This window comes from Dermacentor silvarum, chromosome 5, assembly GCF_013339745.2.
Source record: "Dermacentor silvarum isolate Dsil-2018 chromosome 5, BIME_Dsil_1.4, whole genome shotgun sequence".
In the NCBI taxonomy this organism is placed as follows: Eukaryota; Metazoa; Arthropoda; class Arachnida; order Ixodida; family Ixodidae; genus Dermacentor; species Dermacentor silvarum.
In genome coordinates, this window is record NC_051158.1 from 117,912,996 (window position 1) to 117,938,595 (window position 25,600).

Consider the following 25,600-nt stretch of genomic DNA (forward strand, 5'->3'; position numbering starts at 1 on the left):
TCCCCTCTTTAATACTTGTGGCCCTGAGGGTACTTAAAGCAAAAAATAAAATGAGTTTCACACATCATGAAGTGTCATTTCCTTAAAATTGCATTAAGCGCTTTTTATCATTTTAAAATTCTTTGCATTTTCATGTAACAAATTATCGTTGTGAGGGAGCATGTGATACTTCGTGGTACTAATGCCCGTCAAATTGATTTGCAAAGAACAGATGACAGAGTTTGCGCATTAGCAAGTAGGAGCTTGCTACATTGTTTCTGTTCTGGTCGTCATGGCTATAATGACTGCAAAAGAAAGAAGGTGGGACTGAACATGTTACTTCTCCGATTATCATAAAGCGCCCTTAAAAGCAACTAAGCTTGTATGTCAAATTTCTCATTCCCGCTCAGTATGATACAGAACTGTAGACTGCTGTTTTCCTAATAGGGCTCACACCTCTCTATCTGGTAAACTTCCAAACATTTCATAGTGAGGCACGTAGTTCAAGAGGACCTGTTGTCATTGTGGTGACAGTTGAGCATCTTGTGGCTTAGCGTGGGCAGCTTGCAGACCAATAATCTCTCTTTTGTCCGTCTTCCTGAAAAGAGAAATGACAAAGCCATGACACACATGTAAGCAAAAAATGGTGAAACAAAAGTTAGTCCCATAAATGAAGAAAAATCACGGTTCTAGTTGAAGTGTTCAGAAACATACCCTGTGAGGATTCTGGCCCTTGATGTTACTTCCAGTGGAGACACGTTCACGGTTGACTTCTATGTCCAGAGCCAATAGAGTCCAAAGGGATGAGTCCAAATATGAGCAGCGTCTTGGAGGCTGGAGTCGAAAGAAAAAATAGCCTCAATTACTATGCTGGAAGTGTGCGTGAGTTTGTGATTCATGTATGACAGAGAACAGTGCACGAAACGCTTCATGACAGAAAATCGCACAAACACTGTTTTGAGTGTGCATTTCTTTCAGTGGTGTCCTTGTGTGGGCTGTGCTTAGTCAAGTCTCGATTAGATGACAATTGTTTCTGCCAGATACTAGTAATAAACACAGTCATTTTATTATGTCTCAAATGCAGTTAATCGAACTGTATCACCGGAAGTACACTTGTCACTAATGTGCAGTGAATTTATCGCGCTGTATCAGTTATGGAGAAACAGCCAAAACTTTATTATTTATGCTGTACTCATGTTAGCAATTTTAGCAACTTGGCAAAGTAGCAAGAGCCTCTATTGAATTGCTTTGGAAGGGCAATAACTTTAGAATTATTACTATTTTCTACTTTTAAGAAATGACGACAGGAATCTGCTTTATCCGCCTCGCATGCAAAGAAATTCAAAGTTGAAAATGCGAAGCACTGCTTTTTTACTCACCGGCGCACAAGCCCAGGGGCTGCAAGATTAATCCGCTTTCGTGGGTAGTCTTCAAGCAGACTGTGCTCGGTTCCAGCGATGAATTTTCGTGCTGGCCAGCACTTTTTTTCGAGCAACCAGACGCAACGCGGCCAAACGCGGCAGATCACAAACGGCGGAAGCCGTGCATGCAGCCGCCAGTGAAACGCCGCAGCTGAGAAAGTTCACCGTCTTTAAACACGTTCGCTTGGTGGCAGCTATCGAATGTTGGACGCATAAACTGGCTGAGGTATTATTGATATCTAATTAAAATGAACCTGCGTGATGCTGCTCAAAGGAAACGACCACCCCGTTCGCAAATATAACCGCCGTACAATTTGAATCGATAAACGGCACGGATTGCAATCGATACCAGTGGGCTGCCGCTAATCACATGTCAGTGAGGCCTCAAAACCTTTATTCAAGTAACAAAGCACGGACTTTAATAACATAAGTCCAATAAAAACAATAGACTCCTTATTTTGTAAAAAAATGACACTGTAATTGTGTGTTGTCGGTTATTATATGTACATTAAAAGCTCAAATATTGAGTCGTGTTGAGCGCCCCTAGCAGAAAAAATACAAACTAAAGTATTCGACCAAATTACAGTAGCTCCACTTGCGCGCTTATGCTGGAACACGCCGCGGTTGATTTTTCGCCCTCTGTGGCCATTTGGTGAACTCGAGAGTTTCCGGGGCCTGGTGTACTGTTGAACAAACTTTTTGCTGTAGTCGCGTCGTCCTCCGAAGAACTCCGAAGCGAATTTTTTCCCCGACCACAGAACGCATTTTTTTGCCTAGTGTGCATGTCCGTATCTGGGCTAGCACGTTTACATTTTTTTTGTGCGTCTTACGTAATTTGTGTACTTTCCATGTACGTCTTGTGTTTGAGCATCGAGTCGATGCTTCATTGTGAGGGGGAATAATGCCACCTGGGTGTTTTGAGCCAGCCAACAATCATCATTGGGTGCCCAGCAAGAACGGAGAAGACGACGAAGTCGAAGATCCCGCGCCAGCTGGAGAATGGTCCCTTCGTGTCTGGCATTCTTCGTGCCTGGCTGCTGGTACTGTTGCTTGCGCTTGCCTTAGCGCGTGACAATATATATATATATATATATATATATATATATATATATTATAAGACCGAGACTGACCGAGCTGTCAAGCGCTTTTTATTCCAAAAAGCAAACGCCCCAGCTCATGCGCGAAGAAGTAGAAGAACAGGGAAGGTGATGATGGCTATGTACAAATGAAAAGGACGAAGTACGTTAATAGTGCTTACACTAACTTCCCCCCGTCATGGAAGCGGCCAGCCTGGCCGCAGATTACAGATTATCTAAACGGGGAGTGAAGGGCTTCATCCGCGAGACGTGAACAATTTCGGCATTCCGGCGGCGCCGGTCAGTGACGGAGTGTACTGGGCGCACGAGATAGTTCACTGCAGATGTTTGCTGCACAACGTAGTGGTGTAGCACGCCACTTTGCAGGCGAAATTGTCGAAGTTGGCGTCGCAAGCGGCTGTTGGGTGGTTCGGCGAATCCACTAAGGCGATCCATGAGAGTTCGACAGTAGGAGTCGGCCCGCTGAAGCAAGACGAGATCAGAGCGTGATGAAAGCGTAGCTAGGTCCAGGGGCGTTATCGAGAGCTGGTGTGAGGCAGGCGTAGCATCGGAACGACGTGGTGAGGAAGACGACGACGCGTTACCGGGAGAGAGCGAGAGTGGGCAGCGAGACAATGGGCCTCTTCGATTATCCGTTCCTGACAGTCCCGGACTGCCCGAGACAGGGCTTTCAGCCAATGAGCGTTGCGTATGCAGTCTTTTCGGACAGTCCGGGACTGTCAGAGACGGATAATCGAAGAGGCCCAATGCGTCTGCATCATGATGACTTTTTCCAGACTTGTACGTTATTGCAAAGTCATATTCTTGCAAGCGGAGTATCCAGCGTCCTAAGCGTCCTGACATGTTTTTCATTGATGACAGCCAACACAGAGCATGATGGTCGGTGACGATGGTGAAGTGGCGGCAGTAAAGGTATGGGCGAAATTTCTGAATCGACCAGACGATAGCCAGGCACTCTTGCTCTGTAATGGTGTAGTTCCGCTCAGCTGGAGAAAGTGTTCGGCTGGCATATGCGATGACTTGCTCTTTAGAGGCTGCATTACGTTGCAGAAGTACTGCGCCAATACCTTGTGCACTTGCGTCAGTACGGAGTATGGTGGGGGCTCGGTCATCGAAGTGCCGAAGCACTGGTCCGGAAGTAAGATGTTGCTTAAGAGCTTGAAAAGCTGATTCGCATTCGTTAGTCCATGTGAAAGAGGCACCGGTAACCAGTAGCTTGTGTAGCGGAGCTGCTATGGCAGCAAAGTTGCGTATAAATCGACGAAAATATGAAGCCAAGCCGAGGAAACTACGTAGATCTTTCTGCTGCTGGGGCCGAGGAAAGTCTGGCTGGATGCCATCTTTTGAGACGACGTGGCCCAATACTTTTATAGTCTTGCTTGCAAATTTGCATTTTTTTGTATTGATCTGGAGACCAGCATTTGCAAGGCACTTGAGAACTTCGTCTAATCGATGAAGATGTTGGCTGAAGTTAGACGAAAAGATGACAATATCGTCCAGATAACAGAGGCAGGTCTTCCATTTTAGTCCACGAAGTACGTTATCTATCATGCGCTCAAATGTGGCGGGAGCGTTACAAAGACCAAAAGGCATCACGTTAAATTCATAAAGTCCGTCTGGTGTAGCGAATGCGGTCTTTTCTTTGTCAGTTTCGTTCATCGGAATTTGCCAATAGCCTGATCGAAGATCAAGGCTGGAGAAATATTCCGCCCCTTGCAGTGTGTCCAAAGCGTCGTCGATTCGAGGTATTGGATATACGTCCTTGCGTGTGATCTTATTGAGCGCTCGATAGTCGACGCAAAAGCGAACGGAGCCATCCTTTTTCTTTACCAGAACCACGGGAGAAGCCCAGGAACTAGATGAAGGTCTAATTATCTTCCGCGCAAGCATATCAGCAACCTGTTGTTCAATGACCCTCCGTTCGGGCGGCGAGACACGATAGGGGCGTCGTCGTATGATAGCGGAACCATCGGTTTCGATGCGGTGTGAAGCCACAGAAGTTTGGCTCAACACAGGGGAACAGCTATCGAAACAGGCTTTGTGCTTCGCTAAGACCGCCAGTAAGGCTTCGGACTGCGCGGCGGTTAGGTCAGAACCAAGAACGGCTGGGGGAGGGAAGGAATAATCTAAACCCGAGGTAGGTGCTGGCGATGAAGAAGGGCAAAGCGTGACTATAGAGATAGGTTGAGTATCGGCGAGGGTTGCCACAGTCATCCCTTTGGGCAGCATCACAGGATCTGGGGTCGTGTTGCAGGCAGACAGAAGGGCGCGGCCACGTGAAAACCGGACGAGACAGGCGGCAGTGAGGATTCCACGAGAAGTACAGCGGGAAGAAGGGGCGACTAGAGCGTCTCCGTCGGCGATCTGCCGGGATGTTACGGATACAACGTCTTCGTGACCAGGACGCAGGACGTAGTCTTCATCAATGGCCAAGTTCACGCATGAAGGTGAAGAATCTGTAACAGGTGCAAGCGCTGTATCCGTGATGTGGACAACTTCCTCTCTACATGAAATGACGGCTGAAGCAGAATGTAGGAAGTCCCAACCCAAGATAAGTTCATGGATACACGTTGGAAGCACGATAAACTCAACGTGGTGGCGAATGCCGTCGATGAAAACACGAGCAGTACACTGTCCGTCGGGGTGTATGAATGCATTATTAGCACCACGCAAAATAGGTCCAAGATAAGGCGTTTTCACTTTCCGGAGCCGTGAACACAGATCACTACGAAGAACAGAAACGGCGGCACCGGTATCGATGAGAGCAGACGCGGGAACACCTTCAACAGTTACATAAAGCATGTTGGACGGGCGAACAGAAGGAATTGTTGAAGACCGATAGGAAGCAGTTTCCCCTCCAAAACCTGCAACAGTTAGTTTTCTGAGTGCTGGTCGGCAAGATGGGAAGTGGGACGAAGCGGCGATGTAGAGCGCCGGTAAGGCGAAGGAGAACGACGTCTGGCCGAACGGGAACTATGAGGCAGATTGGGAGCAACTGGAGGAGACAGTGAACGCCGCTGAGGGAACGAGTACGAACCGCGATAGTAGGAGTCTGGTCGGCGAGTGCGGTCTCTCTCGTGCTCAGCATAGCCTCGTCTTTCATCCTGCTGGCGACGGTGGCAGAAGCGAGATATATGGCCGCGTATACCACAGTAAAAACAAACCGGACGAGGTGGACGCCACTGAGGGTAGGATGGCGCAGCAAGTGCTCTGGTTCCCATCGAGGCCAAATGGTCATAGGTAACGTCAGGAGGCACGGATGTCACGGTAGGGGTGGGGAGCGAAGCAACATCCGCGTAGGTAGGTGAGGGGCGCGCTACCGGAGCAAGATGCGTCGTGGGCGTAGTCATCGCTGTCAACTCCTGCTTTACGACCTCGCGCAAGTCGAAGGTGGGGGTTGGGGCACAGGCAGTAGGTGAACGCCTCAGGTCTAATATTTGAAGCTCCTCGCGGATGATGGTGCGGATGAGAGCACGGAGATCTGAAGAATGGGGAACCTGAGGATCGCTACTGTCATGTTGAAGACGAAGAGACTGCATCTCGTCCAGGCGCTGACACGTGGCAGTGATGTCTTGGACAGAAGCCGGATTTTGCACGATTAAGGCGTTGAACGCGACAGACCCAATGCCTTTTAATATGTGTCGCACGCGTTCGGCTTCCGTCATGCTAGGGTTCGCACGGCGGCACAGAGCCAAGACATCCTCTATGTATGAGGTGTACGACTCTTGCGGAAGTTGGAGGCGCGTGCCCAGCTTCTGCTTGGCGACTTCTGCACGGCTAGACGAGGAAGCGAAGACTTGCCGCAGCTTGGCGGTAAACGTGGACCAATCCGCGATGTCGGATTCATGATTGAAATATCACGTCTGTGCAACACCAGTCAAGTAGAATGCGACGTGCCTCAATTTCTGGGTATCGGTCCACTTATTGCAAGAACTCACGCGGTCGTAGTTGTCGATCCAATCGTCGATGTCATCACCGCGGCGTCCCGCAAAGACAGGGGGATCGCTTTGAGGGCACGTCACAGTCCAAGAGGGAACCGCAGGCGGAGCCGTTTGTGCGGTAGGGTTAGAGGCGCCGGAAGAGCCGGGGTTGGAAGTGTCCATCATAGTAGGGGTAACCGGGCGCAGGCGGCGACCGGAACGTAGCTCCAGGGAGGACGGGAACGCGAGAGGACGTCGGGGTCTTGACGTACCTCCACCACTTTATAAGACCGAGACCGACCGAGCTGTCAAGCGCTTTTTATTCCAAAAAGCAAACGCCCCAGCTCATGCGGGAAGAAGTAGAAGAACAGGGAAGGTGATGATGGCTATGTACAAATGAAAAGGACGAAGTACGTTAATAGTGCTTACACTATATATATATATATATATATATATATATATATATATATATATATATATATGTGGAGTATGCATTTGGAGAAAAGCGAGGCTGATATCGCAGGTGGGAGTGAATACCTTTTTATTGTCTCTTTTTTACAGCAGAACGTGTTGGACTACAAACAAATGTCCCGGCTCGCAAACGTCTGCAAAGTCATTCGGGTCATGAGTCTGCCAAGACAAGCTTGTAAAATAAGAAAAGTTATAGTACATAAGACTAAGCGATGATGACCTGAGGGAAGACCTTGTAACACTGGACAAAAAATAAACAACTTCAGGTGGCCACCGTTGTTGATAGGTCAGTGAATAACCGGACATGTGCTGGTGATCTACAAGAGCAGTGGTTACGAGAACCGGCTTTCTACACTGGCCATAGGGCTCCAAATTTGTGCCTGTCAGGACGCGGTCACAGTGGCCCGTTCCTTCGTTACCAAAATCACTGGAGAGCCTCGTAATCTGCTCGCACAGTCTTGAAAGTCAACAAAGGCTCCAGCAAACGTTTGAAAATGCACTTAAAGGGACAGTAAAGGCAAATCTTATATCAAGTTAAAGGGATATATTGCCACATGGTGTGGCACAGCAAGAGGACTGAAGAAGAAGAGAACGAGTTGAGCGTACCCAGCACATCCACCAAATTGTCGCGTATACCCTGCTGTAGAATATACGCTCAATGAGGATCCAGGCAAACGTAAGCGTCGATGCGCGATGCCGAGACGAACCTCGTTCTCTTCTTCTTCAGTCCCCTTGCTGTGCCACACCATGTGGCAATATCAATGCCCGAGAGCGTCTAAGGCGTCAATATTATCGAGACCAGAGGCGTAGTAATCGAGAAATTGAGGTAAATGCAGGACATGATTGGGGACTCCACGGGGACATTCAAGTACTCGCCCGATGACGTAATGATTCATTATAATGTTGCCAGTACTTAACCATTCGTAATAAAAAGATCATTGCAGTGTTTTATAATAGGGAGGAAAATGCTACTTGGTTACTTCTATTCGATTCAAGAAAAAAAAAAACGAAACTCGTAGGGTACTTTTGATAACGACGCGATCGGTCGAAAGATTTCGTTCGCGCTCGACCTTGCGCGTCGCCCGCGCTATCGCGTTTCAGTAGTTTCGTTATTGCGTAGTGCTGCGCTGGTTTTGCTGGCTCGCGAAACTCGCCCAAGCTGCAAGTAGCAGAGAACGATGCCCATCGCGACCAGCGTAGAAAATAGTGGGCGCGTTAAATCAGCGCGCTCCGAACTCCAAAGGAGCACGCTCGAGTGCGCTCGAGTGCGACGCTTTCGGAGCTTAACTTAACGGCGATTTTCGCCGACTGCTTTCGGGCGCACGAACGCGCCGTCTGGCGAATGTTATGTTGCTTCCGCGACCGCTATCGCATTGCGCGCGCTTTTTGAAGATGGCGCCGCCGATAAACACCTTCCTGCAGTTCTTGATAGACAATGAAGAGCTAGAATAACTTGACGCGCGGCGACGGACACAGCAGCAGCGGCTTACGTATGCGATGCAAGCTGTTCGTGCTGTTCTTAGAGGTACCCTATCAGAGTATTTATTTCTGCTCCGCGGTATGCTGACTGATGACTCATTGCCGATCGCAAGAGGACAGAAAGTCTTATGATCCGAAGCATCCAGGATTATGTGATCAACCTTGTGCCCAGATACACGGACACACAATTGAAAGAGCAGTGCCCCAACATCTTCCATGATAACGTGAGGACCTGAAGAAGTCATTCACATGAACGTAGCGACGAGAAGGCGCCAAACTGCGACTGTTCGGTTACGTACCTGAGCGTCTGGAAAGTAATGCTCGGGCCGTCATTTTCGGTTCGTGATAAGCTCAAACCGCGCCAACACGCGAAGTTCCCGATCATGCCTTGGAGCAGACGCCCGGCTGCGCAGCGGCGGCAGGAACGAGTAGGCAAGGAGCACGGACTTGCATAAGTGGAAAGAGTCGGAAACACGTAATTTTTCCGGAAGCCGCAGCAGGCGCGCGCTCTCGCGCACCGTTTCCAGGGTGGAGCGCGTAGAGCGCGCTCCGTAATCACGCACCGGAAGTCGCTTTTTAGCCGTTAAGTTTAAAAGAGCGCACTCTGCTGGCTAGAGCGCGCTCGAGCGCCTTAACTTAACGCGCCAGTGTTTATGATTCGGCGCGCGCTTTCCCTTCCCCTTTCGCACTGCCGGCTGTCTTGGCTCGGTTTCTGGCGACGCTTCTGCCTTTTGCGCAAGAAACTGCAGCACCGGCTGTCGGGTGTCGTTTTACTCACCGACGGCAGTTGACGGCGTATGCAACGTCACGACTCCCCGCTTGGGGGTGGGCGATTTGAATTGTACTAGAGGTACGCGGGCCCTTTAGACATGATTTTCTATTAAACTAGGTTCTTTCTTGGCAGGAAACAAGCGCTTCGACGTTTCTCGAATGATATTTCTACAGTCCACGTTAACCTATGATTTGCCTTTACTGTCCCTTTAACACGTTGGGCAAGTATTGAGCTCACGGACAGGAAGTGCGAGACTTGAAGAAGGTACAAACAATCTGGACACGGGGTTTTGCGAGTCTCCAGTGTCCTTGCAGTCGTTCGGACCAGCTCTCGTTTGGACAGATTTGCATCAGCTTTGTGATCATGACAGTGGTTAACTGATATTTTGTGACCGTTACGGGCCTGTCAAGATCTCTTGACTTATAGGTCACGGTGCCTCTAATGAGCCACTTGGTTTGAGAGAACACCTGTGAAGTTCTAGTTGCGCTTGCACTTACCGGAGCACATTTCCGCTTTCTCGAATGAGTTGAGACAGTTCTGGAGCATTGCTGATTGGGATACAAGATGTGTCTCGGACAAATATACCATGCACTAAAAAACAAATTTGCACCCTTCGTGGCTTTTACGTTGTCTCCAAACTTCAATCATCATCTATCTGCGTGCATGTTACTTTCAGGTCACGAACGATATGAGCGGATCAGCGTTACAGAGCGTTCTTGACAGGAAAGCAGTGATGCAGTGGGTAAAAGGAATTGGTCGCAAAGTAGATGACGGTTATGCTTGGAATCCGAAAGATAGTAAGCTTTAAAGTGCATGGGTAAAATTTATATTAAAATGTGACCTTGCACAAGCAGGGAACATGCATACCATTGCGTACACCGTGCATACCATTCACAAAATTATTCGCATAAACTCTGTATATAGGTTAAAAACTTAGAGGAAATTAACGATTGTATCGCCTACCGGATCCAACTGCTGAAGCGCGCTCCGAAACGGGGACATGCGTCCGTGAAAAATATGTAAATTTTCTTTCTTATATAGGAAGCGCTTTACGTGTGATGGTGCACGAAGTCTCTATCAAAGAAGTAACGATATACTTTTTTGAAATGGAGCTAGGATTAGACATGTGTCAACCCATATCGATGGTAGAGGTATTGGGAGGGACTGGATGATCTCTGGGGGACGCCTTCATTGCTTCTGAAGACCTCGACAAGCTAATCATGATGTCGATGATTAGATAACGTTGGCCGGACGCCGCTTGCCGGTCTTTCGTCGCACGACACGACAGCAGCCGACTAGTAGAAGGCGCCAAGGCGCGTCATCAGCCAGACGGTGAAGGCGATGGCAGTGCTGGTCAACAGGAGCGGCTTGCCTGCTGTGGCGCCGCTGTCCGGGCACCCGAAGCTGCCCACGTAGGCTGCCATCACGTCGCGGAAGTGCTGGCGTCCCGCCCTCGCACTATCGGGGCACAGGGCACCGGTCGTGTCGTCGAAACAACTGTTGGCCAGGGCAGACCATTGCCTGCGAAGGGACCGGAGGTTTGAGAGCTTAAGGAAGTGCACTAGCAAGACATTTTCTACTCTCTTTTTTACAGCGAAACTGCTAAGGGCTAGGTCTCCGAGGATCGTGTCCGCGTGTAGAAAAAAAAAAACTATCTTCATCAGCATTGGCTCGAGCGTCGTCGTCTTTTTGAGTGCACGGCCCCCTCCCTCCCGGCCGGCTGAGCCCCCGCTGTCTTCTCATGCGCCAGTCGACCTTCTTTTATGCCGCCTCCCCCCCCCCCCCCCCCCCCGAGTAGAGTTGGGCCCGGCTGCGAGTCTAGTGCGGCAAGCCTGCTGGAAGCTGCGCCCGACTAGAGTTCAGCCCTGCTGGGAGGCTAGGCCGGCGGCGGTCCTCCTTGGCGTCCCTCCGCCTCGGCTGCTGACGCGTGCTCTTTCCCTCGCCCCTCCGGCTGCTCCGCGTGCGTCTGCTGACAGGGATGCTGATAAATTGAAGGAAGGCGAGGAGGGCGAGGCGCGGCGGCCTGATGGCGGGGGAGAGATAGGCGGCTGATCATGACGGCCTGTATGGGCCCACTCCCGAACTGCGGCGCATGCGCGCAGCCCTGCTGGCCTCGGCCGCCTGTGTCGCCGGCTCTCTCCGGGCTCCCGCCTGTCTAGGAAAATATAGGTCAACGGAGGAGCGTGGAGTGAGAGGAGTTTCGTTGGTTGTATATTAGGCTCATTCACACTAGGCCTACACGACACCGATTTTCGTCTGCCGCGTGTTGGTAACAGCACTTTACAGGACGGCAAATGCTGTGGCCAACGGTTTAAAGAAAGGAAAACGCTGTTGCCAACAGTCGGCAGACTAAAATTGGTGTCGTGTCGGCCTAGTACGTGTGAATGAGCCTATACGGAGCTTTGGTCAAGGACTCTTATCTGGGAACGTCGTACAAAAGCGTGAGGTACGCGCTAGGAACGCCGTCGCCCGTGGACGCCGAGCCAGTTCTTTCAGAGCCGGGCATTGCATGCCATTGTCTAAGTGTTAAAAAATACCCCATTGTGCTAGTCAGAGCCGGCACCGAAGCCTCTTTCACGAGTACGCAGCGAAGGGGTCGGTTTACGATTTTGTAGCCAAATTCAACATAGGAAATCCCCAATATAGCTAAACCCCAACGTAGCAAATCCCACCGGAGTGTCAGCTTCGCTGGACTTCCCTCTTCACAGGCTGGAAGGGCTCTGACTGTTTTTTTCTTTAAGTGAAGGCCCTACACGTCGAAAGAAAATAATACCAGCAAACTTAATTCCACGAATTAATTTTGGTTTCGTGCTCCACGAGGTGCCTGTATCATGATGCAGAAGGTGCCTGATCACCTGAAAACAGAACATCGCGACGTGTTTTGCGCATCGCATACGGGCAGCCTTCAGCATAATGAAGCCATCAAGGGTGGAGCCTTCGCCTCGCTCTTCGTCGAGGAGCTTGTTGAGTTGACAGCTCTGACTTAGCGATGTAATTAAGCATTTGCTATTTGTTACTTCCTTCGTCTCTGTCTCGGGCCCCTCTCCACTGCTGGTCAAGCTCCTGACCGCTGACTCAACGCTTACCCTTGGGATCCCTGAGCCCCCTCCGCAATATCTTCGAGACGTGTAGTCGATGCTATGCTAATATTCTACACAGAAACGGTGATGTATACATACGTATAACTAGAATTAAAACTGCACTTTCGTCCCCATAGCGGTGGGGCACGCCCCACACAAGCGGGGCACAAGGGCGTCGCCACGCGTACCTGCAGATCCTGGTCTTCGCCGGCGTGTACTGGTTCGACGAGTCCCGGTACTCGCGGATGAGCGTGTCCTGGAGCAGGCTGGCGAAGCAGTCGCGGTACTTGCGCCGGTCCCAGCACTTGTACGCCTCCACCATGTCTGCGTGTGCCAAGGGTCAACGGATACGCGAATAAGAGATATTGCACTGTTGGTTCAAGTAGTGTCTACATTCGCTATATCTTGACAAGTCTTTACAGCTGGTTGGCAACAATTTAGAATGAATGTAGTTCTATATTCGCTATGTCAACCCGTGTCTGTACATGCAGTTTGCAACCATGTAAGGAGAACAGTGGCGAATTAAAGGTGTGTTCCAATTCTGGCTAGCGCCGCAGACAGTCTACGTAGACATTTAAAGAGACAGCTTCGATACCAAGTAATAGAACCCGTTTCGAGCCGTCTGGAATACGTGTGGAAGACGCTTCTGCGACGTGACTCCACCTAGCGGCGATAAGGAAAATGTTTAGACAAGCACGCATTATTTCTACATTTTAACTCTTTCCGTCTGCGAACCTTTGAAAGACACGACGCGACTTACATTAACGGCATAGCAAAGCGTGTGTACATTTTCTTGTGCGCAGACGACTTTCCCATCGAATTTCCGAGCGTTCTGCTCAACCGCCATCTTGTTTGGACAGGAAAGTAGCCTGCATAGTTTTTGACTTCGATGCTGTCTTAGCGGAGCTGTCTTAGCGAAGCTGTCTTCTTTGACGTTTTCGTCAGAATTGGAACGAGATATAAGGTGGCCGCTGGCCGCTTAGCTGTCTACTTTGCCGTCTACGAGAGTATTAAAACACAGTTAAAGTAGCAGTGTCTGTTCCAATCCAGTCAATGTACTTTTGAAGACACGATAGGCTAGTTGGTTTGTCATGGTACGGTTTGCCAGCGCAAGGACGTGATAACAAAACAGAGCGCTGCCCTTCCTTTGGTTTCATGTCTTTGCGCTGAAAAAAAGTACGAATTAAAAGGGCCGCCGTCTCAAAGATGGCGACGGTGCTCCATCACCACATCGATGGCGACGGCGCTCGCAGAGCTATAGCTAAAGGTACAGTGGCACGATATAGCGCGCTAATATTTACACAAGGACGACATTGTTGTTTAATATAAAAATAAATACAAAAAAGCTCACGCGAGAGAGATCAACGTCGAACACTACTTGAAATAATTTAACTTTTTTACGTTCAATCAATTAAATTTTTATGTTTTGCTCACGTACAAACGGCCTTCTGGACTTTACAGCTCTGAGCAATTAAGAGACTGGTTATATCAAAAGTAGATAGGTAATGGAACATATGCTCGTCGAATGCGAGAATGATAGCTCAAAATTCAGTTCAACATATGTCCTTAATTAATTACATTTGTTGGCTAAATCACTGCTAGGCAGTGACACTAACGAAAAATATCTACGAGTACCATGCAGCCAAAACAGTTATATGATGTACTCATCTCTGAGGCTATAGCGAAGAATACATCAGCCGAGCTATCGCGTCGAATCAGTTGCGCTTAATACATTGTCCGTGACCACATGCAATTAAGTTGTTTCAGCGAATCCTATAGGATTCGCCGAAGAAAAGCACCCGCGCGCAAAGTTCCTTTCTCGCCCGTAATCGTTTGAAGTGTGAAGAAGCGCTCGTAAAGCATGCATATAATATATGTAGTCAATTAGGAGTTTACGCTGAACCCGGTGAAAATATTGTCACAGTGCGTAAGGTGGAAAGAAGAGGACATGGTTGGTGCCCTGGGAGACGACAACGAAGATTCTGGGTTTTGGCTTCTCTGCGCAGCCATTAAAACCCATCTGTAAAACCAGTACGTTTCTTCCTTCCCGTAACATTATTGGTGGAGGTGCGGGGTAATCACTTGCGCAAGACGGAGCTCCGCAGCGGACGTAACCTGGCTGCCATGTCATCCGAAGGGGAGTCTTCAACCGCGGCCCCGTCGACGCCACCGACGGTCATCCTAACCCAGCCCCGCGACCCTGGCATGTTTTCTGGGATTGACAACGTTGACGTCGATGACTGGTTGGCAAATTACGAACGGGTCTGCGCCAGCAACAGGTGGGATAACACGCTTATGCTGGCCAACGTAATATACTACCTCAAAAAAAAAAAAAAAAAAAAAACGGCACGAGTCTGGTTCGAGACACATGAAGAAGAGATTACTAGTTGGGAGCAATGCAAACAGAAGCTTCGTGATTTGTTCGGCAAGTCCATCGGCCGCCAACGTGCTGCTGAGAAGGACCTTGGGACCCGTGCACAGACGTCCACTGAATCTTACGTGGCGTACGTCCAGGACGTCTTGGCTCTTTGCCGCAAGGTGGATAAAAACATGACAGAGGCAGACAAGGTCAGTCACGTTTTAAAAGGCATAGCGGACGACGTGTTTAACCTTCTCGTGTATAAGAACATCACAACAGTTAATGAGATCATTAACGAATGTCGCCGCTTTGAAGAAATGAAAAGCCACCGCATAGTTCAGCAGTTCACGCGCCTACCCAACACCGCTGCTTCATCGACGTGTGAAGACCTTTGTCTTCCGCGTGAGCCCACTCCCTCCAAGAACGTCGTACGTATAGTCCGGCGAGAAATTGAAGCAGCGTCTCCTGCCACACAAGTGACGCAGTGCTTTGACGATTCCCGGCCGCTCGTGTCCCTCATTCAATCGGTCGTTCGCCAAGAACTTTCCAATACGGGTCTGCAATCCATCTGCTTCGCCAACCGTCCTGACTTCGCTTCGTCTGCTGCCTCTGCCCCTGTTTACCGGAACCAGAGCGGTCCTTACCCGAGCTATCGCAACCCGGCCGAATGGCGCACACATGATGATCGACCCATCTGCTTCTATTGTGGACGTGTGGGCCACATCTCTCGCCATTGCCGAAGTTCCTGGCTGGCCCTCTCTCGACCAAGCTTTCCCGCCTACCGCCGCTCCCCACTGAATCCTCGCCCGCCTGCGCCCCCCACCGAGTTCGAAGATGCACCTGACAACGCCCGAGTCACTGCGACTAACCGCTCATCATCACCGCACAGTAGCCGCTCTCGTTCACCCCGGCCTGAAATTCCTCTGTTGACCCTGCCTACTGATCGGAACCTTTTGGACGTGGATGTGGATGGTTTGCCTGTTACAGCACTCATCGACACTGGAGCGCAAGTTTCCATCATGCTGACCTTCGAATGCTCCTGAAGAAAGTCCTTACTCCTGCTCCGACTCGACTGCTACAGATCGCCGACGGTGGAACTCCGGCTGTGCTCGAAATGTGTGCTGCACGTGTCAGTGTCGCCGGACGCCACACGTCCGTTTTGTTTAGTGTGCTCGAACGCTGCCCCCACGATGTGATCCTCGGCCTCGACTTTTTGACCACCCATTCTGCTCTGATTGACTCTTCAGCCGGTGTTGTCCAACTTGACCTACCCCTTTCCATTGACCTTCCTGCTCAAGCCCCAACTCAGCTTTGTTCTGCGGATTTTATTCGTCTTCTTCCCCAAGCAGCAACCTGCATCACCGTTTTCGCCTCTCCACCTGTTCCAGACGGAGACTATGCCCTCACTCCCGCGACTTCAGTCCTGCTTTCCCACAATGTCTCCTTCCCACACACCGTCATTTCTGTAGCGGCCAATCAGACCTGTCTTCCCATCCTCAATTTCGGCCAGTGCCCTCGGGTACTTCTTCGAGGGATGTCACTTGCCACATTGTCACCGTCCCGCGAGTGCTATATTTCAGCACTATCTGTTGCGACATCTTCGACCAGTGCTCGTTCGTGCGCCTTCTGCATCTGCCCCGGCCGACGACATTGCAAAGATGATTGCGCCGGACCTCGACCCCCAATCCGCCGCAGAGCTCCATGACCTCCTCGAGTCCTTCGCCGACATTTTCGACCTGAACGATCGCTCTTTGGGTCAAACTACGGTTGTGAAGCATCGTATAAATACCGGCGATGCGGCACCTGTTCGCCGACGCCCATACCGGGTGTCGCCCTCTGAGCGTCAAGTTATCCAGAGCGAAGTTGACAAAATGCTTGCCAAAGGGATTATTGAACACTCTTCCAGTCCGTGGGCTTCCCCTGTTGTGCTCGTCAAAAAGAAGGACAACAGCTGGCGATTCTGCGTGGACTATCGTCATCTAAACCAGATCACCAAGAAAGATGTATACCCGCTTCCACGGATCGACGATGCTCTGGACTGTCTTCATGGTGCCACTTATTTTTCATCAATAGACCTTCGCTCCGGATATTGGCAAATTGTCGTGGAAGAAATGGACCGTGAGAAGACCGCATTCGTTACACCTGACGGCCTCTATCAGTTTAGGGTAATGCCTTTCGGCTTGTGCAATGCCCCGGCGACCTTTGAACGTATGATGGACATGCTCTTGCGTGGATTGAAATGGTCCATCTGCTTGTGTTACTTGGATGACGTCATCGTATTCTCTCCAACTTTTGCGACCCATCTTGAACGACTTTCATCTGTGCTTTCCCTTTTTCGCGCCGCTGGCCTGCAGCTCAACTCGTCCAAGTGCCACTTCGGTCACCGCCAAATAACCATGCTCGGACATCTCGTCGATTCGTCAGGCATTCGCCCCGATCCCGCTAAAGTTCGTGCAGTGCAGAATTTCCCTGTACCGACCTCTGCCAAAGATGTTCGCAGCTTTATCGGTCTTTGTTCTTACTTCCACCGGTTTGTGCAAAATTGCGCGCATGTTGCTCGTCCCCTGACTAACCTCAACAAAGACGTTCCTTTTTGCTGGGGCTCTGAACAAGCGACTTCTTTCTCGCGCCTCATCACGCTACTCACCACACCACCTGTTCTCGCCCATTTTGACGCTTTTGCTCCGACAGAAATTCGCACTGACGCCAGTGGATACGGCATCGGCGCAATTTTAGCCCAACGCCAACGTGGGCACATCCGCGTTATCGCCTACGCCAGCCGCCTCCTCTCCCCGTCTGAGCGCAATTATTCGATTACTGAGCGGGAATGTCTCGCCCTCGTTTGGGCTGTGGGCAAGTTCCGACCTTACATATATGGTCGACCATTTACGGTTATAACCGATCACCACGCCCTTTGTTGGCTTTCTTCCCTCAAGGATCCCACCGGACGCCTCGGTCGCTGGGCCCTACGCCTTCAGGAATACACATACACTGTAGTCTACAAGTCGGGTCGTTTACATCAGGACGCGGACTGCCTGTCTCGTCACCCCGTCGATGCACCGAACGATTTAGTGCATGGATGCCGCACCAATCTGCGTTCTCTCGCTTTCCGCCTTGAAAGACATAGGGGCTGAACAGCGACGCGATGAATCGTTACGGCAGCTTATCGAACGCCTGCTCTCTGACCCGTCTGACCCATCCCTTCACATGTTCGTACTACAAAATGACACCCTATATCGCCGCAACATGCACCCAGAGGGGCCCGAGCTGCTAATCGTCATTCCGTCTCATCTTCAGCAGACTGTACTCCAGCAACTGCACGACGTTCCCACTCCTGGACACCTTGGCGTCTCTCGGACCTATGACCGAATTCGGCGACGATTTTTCTGGCCCCGTCTCAACCGCTCCGTCCGTCGCTATGTCGCCGCGTGTGAGTCGTGTCAACGCCGAAAACGACCAGCTGTACATCCCGCTGGTCTGCTGCAGCCTCTGGATATACCGACCGACCCTTTTTTCGCGTTGGCGTTGATCTTCTCGGACCATTCCCTATATCAAACGACGGAAATAAGTGGATTGCCGTCGCTACGGACTATACCACCCGCTATGCCATTACAAGAGCCCTTCCCACCAGTTGCGCTACAGACGTCGCTGACTTCTTGCTTCACGACGTTATCTTGCACCACGGCGCACCTTGTCAACTTCTCACCGATCGCGGACGATACTTTCTTGCCAAGGTCATCGACGACTTACTTCGATCCTGTGCTACTAAACACAAGCTTACTACAGCCTACCATCCTCAAACTAACGGTCTTACTGAACGCCTGAACCGGACAATAACTGACATGCTCGCGATGTATGTTTCCTCCGATCATCGCGACTGGGACACTGCTTTACCATTTGTCACGTTTGCGTACAATTCCTCGCGCCACGACACAGCTGGTTATTCGCCCTTTTACCTTCTATATGGCCGTGAACCGACCTTGCCTTTCGAGACTCTTCTTTCGACCACACTCGACTCGCCGACGGAGTACGCTCGTGATGTCATAACCACAGCGACCCAGGCACGCCAGATTGCCCGTCTTCATCTCTCTGCTTCACGGACACGTCAGAAGTGCCGTTACGATCAGCGCCACCGCGATGTCGAATACGAACCAGGTGATCTTGTGCTAGTTTGGTCTCCATCTCGACGTGTCGGTCTTTCGGAGAAACTCCTTTCGCGATACTACGGCCCTTATCGCATCCTCCGCCAGGTGACGCCTGTCACATATGAAGTGTCTCCACTGGATACTACCGTGCCTTCACCTCTATCTGACGTCGTCCACGTCAGCCGCCTCAAACCGTTCCTTTCTGGAACCAGTGAGTCGCACCAGTAAGGTGCTTCTTCTGACGGGGGTAATGTCACAGTGCGTAAGGTGGAAAGAAGAGGACATGGTTGGTGCCCTGGGAGACGACAACGAAGATTCTGGGTTTTCGCTTCTCTGCGCAGCCATTAAAACCCATCTGTAAAACCAGTACGTTTCTTCCTTCCCGCAACATTATTATGAAAGAAATGCTTACACGTTTAACAACATCAAAAATACTATTATTTTACTGACGTTTCGGCCGGTGGTCCGGCCTTCATCGGAGTGAATGAGAATACGCAAGACGTTCGTTCCCAATGTGTCGGGAAGTCACGTGGAAAGGACATGTGGCTCGAAACAAAGTGTAAGGGAAAAAAAAATACCATATCACCGCCTCGGGTATTAATGAAAGCACCAGAAAACTCACGTCCTTGCCTTCTGATTAGAACAATGTGGTTATAGCCGAAAGTAAATTCTTGTAGTCTAACCGCGACGCATGTAAAGCGGTCTTGCTTCGTGCTGACACGTCCGCATATCCTCTCTCTTTTTCACTCTGGAGACGCTATTGTGTCGCATGCCCCTGGTAGAGTGTCGTCTTCTATCTTAACGATGGTGGTCCCTCGAGACTATAGGGAACGCGCTGCCTTAGGGGCGGCTCATCAAAGCCACCCACATCTGTTTTCCTCACTTTTCCCCCTTCCGCCACCGTAATTTTTTTTTCCCGCTTCTTCGACGGTGAGGACAACACGTCCACCTCCGTGACTCATCGCAGCTGCCATTCATGTGTGGTGCTCTCTCCATCTGTTAGTGCCTCGTTAAAAAAACTAAAAAAAAAACGAAAAAAAACGTGTGTTTTGTTGTTTCTTTTCATTTTTTTCCCCTTACACTTTGTTTAGAGCCACATGTCCTTTCCACGTGACTTCCCGACACCTTGGAAACGAACGTCTTGTGTATTCCCATTAACTCCGATGAAGGCCGGACCACTGGCCGAAACGTCAGTAAAATAATAGTATTTTTGTTACACGTGTAAGCATTGCTTTCGTAATAATATATATATATATATATATATTGTTACAAGCGCGAAAGCCTTGTATGATTTGGGTATGTGCCACAAGCAGTAGTGGGACACGGAGTACGAGGGGGGCAGAAGAAGAAGACGTTCTCCTAGCGATAGCAGAACCTCGGCTGGCGCCCAAGACCGTCGGTTGCGTCCGAATAAACCCTCTTTTCACGGAGAGTTACCTGTAACAGAGTGGTGGAGGTGCTGGGTACACGACGTCGCCGTACTACGGAGTCGCAACCGCTTGAACTTCGCCGGAGCCGCCGTCTAGCCGGTCTCTCGCCGACAACATTCATCATGCCACAGAACGGAGGACCAGACCCGGAGCCAGTTGCAACCACGCAAAGGTCAACGCCAGTTGCCCTTGCCCACCATTACATGGAACCACGCTCGTTCGCGGGAAGAGCGGGAGAAGACGTGGACGAGTGGCTTACGCACTACAATCGGGTGAGCCGATATAACCACTGGAACTCGCTCACGAAGCTTGACAACGTAGTCTTATTTTTGAGAGAAACCGCATTGATGTGGTTCGAGAACCACGAAGAGTCCTTAACAACATGGGAACTCTTTGTTGAAGAAATATGGAATTGTTTTGGCGACACTGATGCCAAAAAGAAACGCGCCGAGAGAACACTTGCCCAAAGAGCTCAAACTCCAACAGAGACATGCACAACCTATATAGAAGAAGTACTCAAGTTGTGCAAGATCATAAACCCACGGATGTCTGAGGACGACCGAGTCGGACATCTTCTGAAAGGCATCGCAGAAGACGTCTATAATTTTCTGATAGGGAGAGAAGACGTCACGTCCGTCTCAGATGCCTTGCGTCACTGCCGTACATTTGAGACGTTGAAGACCCGTCGCATTGCACCCAAATTTGGACGACTGGCAAACGTGACAACTGTCGCCAGCGTCGATACCAGTCCATCCACCGACCTTGCCTCTACTATCCGGGAAATAGTACGCGAAGAACTGCGGCGACACAATGAACTAGTGTGCAACACAGCTCAACCGCCGGCTACGTACGCAGTGTATCACTCGGCGCCCACAGCACCATGCGCTACTTTGCCACCGTCTGTGTGTGTCACGGACGTCGATGTGGCTGGAACGACGTGGCCACATCTGGAGACGTTTCCGTCAGAGCAGCGGTATGGGCAACGTTTTCACTCCAGCCGTGATGCACAGAGGCGAACGGCTCCTGTTCAACGTACTGGGGTGCTGTACCCTGTTCGACAACCTCTGCCGGCTGAGCGCTTGGAGCGGCATTTCGTCGAACGTCCTCTGCCCTTGTGCTACAACTGTGGTATCGAGGGCCACATCGCCAGGTACTGCAACGTGGCCCCACAACGCCGCCAGCCGCCAAGGTACGACCGATCAACAACATCTGGCCAGCAACGTGTTGGCGGTGCGTACACATATCCACGCGGGATGTCCAATGAGAACCTGGGAACACTGCGAAACCGTTCACCGGCTTCCGATCGGAGCTTGACACCACCTTCTGCTCCTCGCGCAAGCCGGTCACCGTCTCCCCGGCGCCGCTACCCGTCGCCTTCGCCGGAAAACTAGTCAGCGCGGCCGTTGGAGGTGAGGCCGCTGGACAGTCTTCGATTATGACAGAAATACCTCCGCCAATTTGCATGCTTAAAAATAAGATTTGTGTACGTGTAGACGGCGTCTCAACGATGGCCTTAGTAGACACTGAAGCGACCGTTTCCGTAATGAGCCACGCATTCAAACGCCTGCTAGGACGAAAAGTGCTGTTTTCGTGGGACCGTGCCGATGTTTTTCGTGGAGTGAGTGGAGAACTATTGTACCCTGTAGGTGTGTGCAGTGCAACAGTTAGCTTGGGTTGTGAAACGTTTAACGCGGAGTTTGTAGTTTTACCTCATGCTACGCATGAGGTAATTCTGGGCCTCGATTTTCTTAAGCTGTGTGGTGCCAATGTCGATTGCCGAACGGGAGAAATTACTGTAGATTCGAGCCTTCCGGCTGTCTTTGTGGAACACCCGCCGTGTTACGAATGTGCCCTTTGTGTGTCCGCAGATACCATCGTACCGCCGCTGTCTGCCAAATGTGTCCCAGTCGCCTGTTCTCCTGCAACCGACAGAACATTTGAAGCTACCGTAGAGCCCATTCACCTTAGTTGCCTGAAGAAGAATGTTCTGGTGCCCTATTGTACGCTGTCGGTTATCGGCGGGCGTACTGTATTATGGACGATAAATTGCTCCAACGAACCCACAATACTACCGGAGGGTCTGAAACTTGCGGCTATTCGTGAAGATCAAGTATTGGCGCTCGCCATCCTTGCAGAAGCCCCCGATGCCACGGATGAGTCCCAGTCGGATGCATGCGCCACGGACACTTCGATGATGGCTATGATAAACAAATCGCTCAGCACTAACAAACGTCAGGAACTGGCAAATATTCTACGAAAACACTTCGCGGTGTTCGACTTTTCCCAGCAAGAGGCTCCACCATCCATTCCCCCTTCTCGTGTACAGCATCGCATAGACACGGGATCTCACCAGCCTCTGCGACAAAAGCCATACCGGGTGTCACCTTCGGAGCGCAAGGTGATCAATGACCAAGTCCGTGACATGCTGAAGAAAAACGTTATCCAAGAATCGAGTAGTCCGTGGGCAGCCCCAGTAATTCTAGTTAAAAAGAAAGATGGCACATGGCGATTTTGCGTTGATTACCGCCGCCTCAACGCCGTTACTAAGAAAGACGTATACCCTTTGCCACGGATTGATGATGCTTTAGATTGCCTTTCTTCGGCCTCGTACTTTTCGAGTGTAGACTTGCGGTCCGGATACTGGCATATTCCGATGCACAAGGGAGACAAGGAAAAAACGGCATTCGTGACACCCGACGGACTTTTCGAATTTAATGTGATGCCGTTTGGGCTGTGTAACGCACCTGCAACTTTTGAGCGCTTCATGGACAACATTCTGCGTGGTTTGAAGTGGGAAGTCTGCATGTGTTATTTGGATGATGTCGTGATTTTCGGACGCACGTTTAGTGAACACAACGCTCGCCTCAATCTTGTACTAGAGTGCCTAGGCAAAGCACGCTTGGTACTAAACTCCAAGAAATGTCGCTTTGGAGAACGCCAAACACTAGTTCTAGGCCACCTAGTGGACAAAGAGGGCATAAGACCTGATCCAGCAAAAACTGCTGCGGTCGAAGCCTTTCAGCAACCTCGCTCAGTAAAAGAGCTACGAAGCTTCTTGGGCCTGTGCTCATACTTCCGTCGGTTTATTCCCGGATTTGCTCACATCGCGCATCCATTGACGTGTCTGCTTCAGAAAGGCGTTCAATTTGACTGGACCCCAGAATGTGCGTGTGCTTTTCGTGAATTGAAGTTCCGTTTGACGTCCCATCCAGTTCTCAAACACTTCGATCCCTTGGCTCCCACTGAACTGCACACGGATGCTAGCGGTATTGGTGTCGGCGCAGTTCTTATTCAACGCTTCGACACAAAAGAACACGTCGTAGCGTACGCCAGTCGCTCTCTGGGCAAGCCCGAGCGCAATTACACCGTCACAGAACAAGAATGTCTCGCGGTGATTTTCGCAGTACAGCGCTTTCGGTCATACTTGTACGGACGCCCTTTCACCATCGTCACAGACCATCACTCGCTGTGCTGGCTCGTCAATCTGCGCGATCCATCTGGTAGGCTTGCACGTTGGACACTCCGTCTACAGGAGTACGACTTCACCGTTTCCTATAAAAGCGGTCGACGGCACTCCGACGCCGACTGCCTGTCGCGGCTACCGCTTCCCACGACGGACTGTGACGCGGACAACTTTGACCACTACATCGTAGCCTTGGAGCCAGCATTTCCTGATCTCAATACCTTTAAGACTGAGCAGCAAAACGACGACACTTTAAAACTGCTTGCTGCCAAACAGAAATCCGCAGCCAATCGTTATTGCACACGTGATGGGCTTCTGTACAAGAAGAACTATTCTCCCACAGGCTCACGATATCTCCTGGTGGTCCCGAAAAGTCTACGCACTTCCATCTTGCGGGCTATGCATGACAAACCAACCTCCGGTCATTTGGGAGCAGCTAGAACGCTTTGCCGTCTTCAAGAACGATTTTACTGGCCTAATATGCGTCAGACGACGCAACAGTACGTGTCTAGCTGCAACGAATGTCAACGTCGCAAACGTCCCACAAGTCCTCCTCCTGGTAGATTACACCCTGTGCCACCCCCAAGGACTCCATTCGAGCAAGTCGGGATCGACCTTCTCGGCCCGTTTCCACGGTCCTCCAGTGGAAATCGTTGGATCGTAGTGTGCACTGACCACCTGACACGCTACTGTGAGACGGCCGCAATACCATCGGCTACTGCAGCCGACGTGTGCGTTTTCTTACTACGTTTTATCATCCTTCGACACGGGCCTCCTAAAGTCGTTATTAGCGATCGCGGGCGCCAGTTTACTGCAGATGTGGTTGAAGAGATGCTTCGCCTGTGTTGTTCAAGTTTTCGACACTCTACGCCGTACCATCCACAAACAAACGGCCTTACGGAACGCACCAACAGAACTCTCACGAACATGTTGTCCATGTACGTGTCGACGGATCATAAGAACTGGGACAGCGTTCTACCTTTCGTAACTTATGCATTTAACACCGCCCAGCACGAAACTACCGGCTACAGCCCCTTCTTTCTTCTTTACGCTCGGCCGCCACGTTATACCCTCGATACGATCTTCCCATTTCTGAACCACGATGATGCCTGCATATCGGAGACAATCTGTCGTGCAGAAGAAGCCCGCCGCCTTGCTTATTTGCGCACTCTTGCTTCACAAGATCGCTCGAAGGCACGTTACGACCGCCGACACCGACACGTCACATATGATCCCGGTGACTTAGTGTGGATGTGGACGCCTACCAGAAAACGTGGGTTGTGCGAAAAACTACTGGCGCACTATGTTGGACCTTACGTTGTGTTAGATCGTATAAGCGAATTGACATACCGCATAGCACGTCTCCTTTCAAATGGTCGACGGTCTTCAAAGACTGAAGTGACTCATGTTGCCCGCTTGAAGCCCTGCACCACTCGAGATGCTGTTTGACTTGCCCGGTGGGTTTCGTCTACGTTGGGGGATGTGTTACAAGCGCGAAAGCCTTGTATGATTTGGGTATGTGCCACAAGCAGTAGTGGGACACGGAGTACGAGGGGGGCAGAAGAAGAAGACGTTCTCCTAGCGATAGCAGAACCTCGGCTGGCGCCCAAGACCGTCGGTTGCGTCCGAATAAACCCTCTTTTCACGGAGAGTTACCTGTAACAATATATATATATATATATGTGTGTGTGTGTGTGTGTGTGCGTGTGTGTGTGTGTGTGTGTGTGTGTGTTTCGTTCACTGCTGCGTATGTGATACGGCCGTCCTCCTCAATCACGACCCAACACACAAAACGCTCCCCTCTAGCTATAGTTAAAATTTCTTACTTTTGCACATCTGGGCTACTGAGTATTTGTGAATATGTGTGCCCGTATCCGTTTTTAACCTAAATGATTCCTCCAAACTAAATATGCGGCGGATGCCGATCTTTCTACGGAGAATACAACATATTGGAGTGCCCGCTCCATCCCGAGCAAGATTGCCT

General features: G+C 50.6%; 1 protein-coding gene across 1 annotated transcript in view; it reads right to left on the bottom strand.

Annotated features, from left to right (window-relative positions):
- Window positions 1–6,941: 6,941 nt before the first annotated feature.
- LOC119453745 (uncharacterized) overlaps window positions 6,942–25,600 on the bottom strand; it is a 70,925-nt gene continuing 52,266 nt past the window's right edge. Inside the window, exons 4-5 of the mRNA XM_037715808.2 lie at window positions 12,408–12,543; window positions 6,942–10,660 (exon numbers count right to left, since the gene is read on the bottom strand). Coding sequence (XP_037571736.1) covers window positions 10,435–10,660; window positions 12,408–12,543 — 362 coding nt within the window. The 3' untranslated portion in view covers window positions 6,942–10,434. The remainder of the gene's footprint in view (window positions 10,661–12,407; window positions 12,544–25,600) is intronic.